The 1902-nt window shown below is 55.2% G+C and overlaps 1 protein-coding gene across 1 annotated transcript in view; it reads left to right on the top strand.

The window, feature by feature from the left end:
• The first annotated feature begins 228 nt into the window (after positions 1-228).
• Positions 229-1902, top strand: part of LOC145716651 (tyrosine--tRNA ligase, mitochondrial-like) — a 3360-nt gene continuing 1686 nt past the window's right edge. The window contains 5 exon segments of the mRNA XM_081800875.1: positions 229-598; positions 717-882; positions 884-1027; positions 1242-1565; positions 1567-1639. Coding sequence (XP_081657001.1) covers positions 229-598; positions 717-882; positions 884-1027; positions 1242-1565; positions 1567-1639 — 1077 coding nt within the window.

Here is a 1902-nt window from a genome sequence, read left to right as displayed (position 1 = left end):
CAAGACAAATATTTCTTACTTTCTTAATTATGCAGTATGTTTAAATTTATAACAGCAGGATATTTGAGTTAGGAATGGCTGTTCAGACATCTAAACATTCCACCAGATAATCCCATTCAAAATTCTCTTTCCGACCAAGACGGCGGCGCTCACGTCCCCGCTTTTTCCGGGCAGCCCGGTGGTTCGGCACCCCAGGCCCATCAGAAGTCCTGCCCTTGGGGCTGCGTGATGCCCCTCGGGCGCTCACGGTTGCTGGCGGCGCGGAAAACTCGAGAGTTCAAGGAGTTCCTCCCTGAGAAGGGAATGAAGATAGAGCTCTTCCACGGTGGCAGGGAAGGCGACTCCTCGGGCTTCACCACCACGGCCATCTCACTTCGGGGGGCACCTGCCGGCGCCGCTCGGCCTGTTTCCCGTGCAGCGGAGCCTGCCACAGAGCGATCGCACTGCTGGGAGGCGCCACGGTGCTCCCGGGACCCGAGCTGCAAACCGAGGAGCGCGAGATGTGAGCCGCGCGCCCGGCGTCATCAGGGGCTGAAAACCCGGGGGGCGGCTAATGAGCAGCCGCTCTTCACGGCTGGCAGACCTGGGCTGCCTCCTGGTGCTGGGCAACACGGCCCGGGACCAGACGCGGCAGCTGGTGGACTCCTGGCAGCAGCGGGCGGCCGCTTGCCCACGGGCCTGCTGCTGAGCGGGCTCTGCCTCCCGACGGGCTCAAGAGCCCCCAGGGCGCGGTTTGGCTTACTGCTTACACCTGGGGCTCCGGGCCCTTCACTTCTCCCACCCGAGCTGGACGTCAGGTCCCGCAGGGTGGACTGATGAGCTGGGCCACGTCGTATCCGGAGAGGAGGTCATCCGCAGGTTGACTGGAAAGACGTCCTTGGAATCGTGTTCCACGAATTGCAGCTGGAGCGAACCTGGTGAAGTACGTGGGCAGCGCTGTTTGGCCAAGTAGAGCTCAGACGTTTCCATTTGAATTCTGTCAGTTTTTTGCCGGGCTGCAAGATGAATCGGTAGAAGGGTACGCGAAGCTCTTCGCTTTTCTTTTTCTTTCAAAGATTTTATTTATTTATTTGACAGAGAGAGACACAGCGAGAGAGGGAACACAAGCAGGGGGAGTGGAAGAGGGAGAAGCAGGCTTCCCGCAGAGCAGGGAGCCCGATGCGGGACTCGATCCCAGGACCCTGGGATCATGACCTGAGCTGAAGACAGTCGCTCAACCGACTGAGCCACCCAGGCGCCCCGCTCTTCGCTTTTCTGCCCCTTCCAGGGATTGACCACATAATGCAGCTGCAGGTCAAAGAGAGAGAAAAGCGGGGTTCTCAGAAACGACTTGTGCTGCGAAAGTTAACAGAACTTGTTCACAGACAAGGACTGGATTCTGCTAAAAGGTGTACAGAAGGCCATTGCCTTAGTAACACAGATGCACTGGAGGTCATGTGTGATCAGGAGTTAAAATGGCTGTTTAAAGATTTATTTTCTTTATTACTTCTTGACCCTGGAACAAGCATCCTGGGTACAGGCTGCAAAGCAAATGCCATTCTAGGGTATTGGATGATAACACAGGCGAATTAGTGTAAATCACAGACAAGTAACAAATCCTGAGAGCATTTTATTTGTTGGACAACATATTCTTTTATATGTATACATATTTTATTTATTTATTTGACAGAGAGAGAGATAGCGAGAGCAGTAATACAAGCAGGGGGAATGGGAGAGGGAGAAGCAGGCTTGCAGCCGAGCAGGGAGCCCGATGTGGGACTCGATCCCAGGACCCTGGGATCATGACCTGAGCCGAAGGCAGACGCCTAACGACTGAGCCACCCAGGCGCCCAATGAAAGTCATTCTTAAGAATATGTTGTCCAGGGGCGCCTGGGTGGCTCAGTCGTTAGGCGTCTGCCTTC

This window comes from Leptonychotes weddellii, chromosome 12, assembly GCF_054177405.1.
Source record: "Leptonychotes weddellii isolate Sample4059 chromosome 12, ASM5417740v2, whole genome shotgun sequence".
Classification (NCBI taxonomy): Eukaryota; Metazoa; Chordata; class Mammalia; order Carnivora; family Phocidae; genus Leptonychotes; species Leptonychotes weddellii.
Note: the sequence above shows the minus strand (reverse complement) of the source record. Positions and strands in the feature narration are given on the sequence as shown.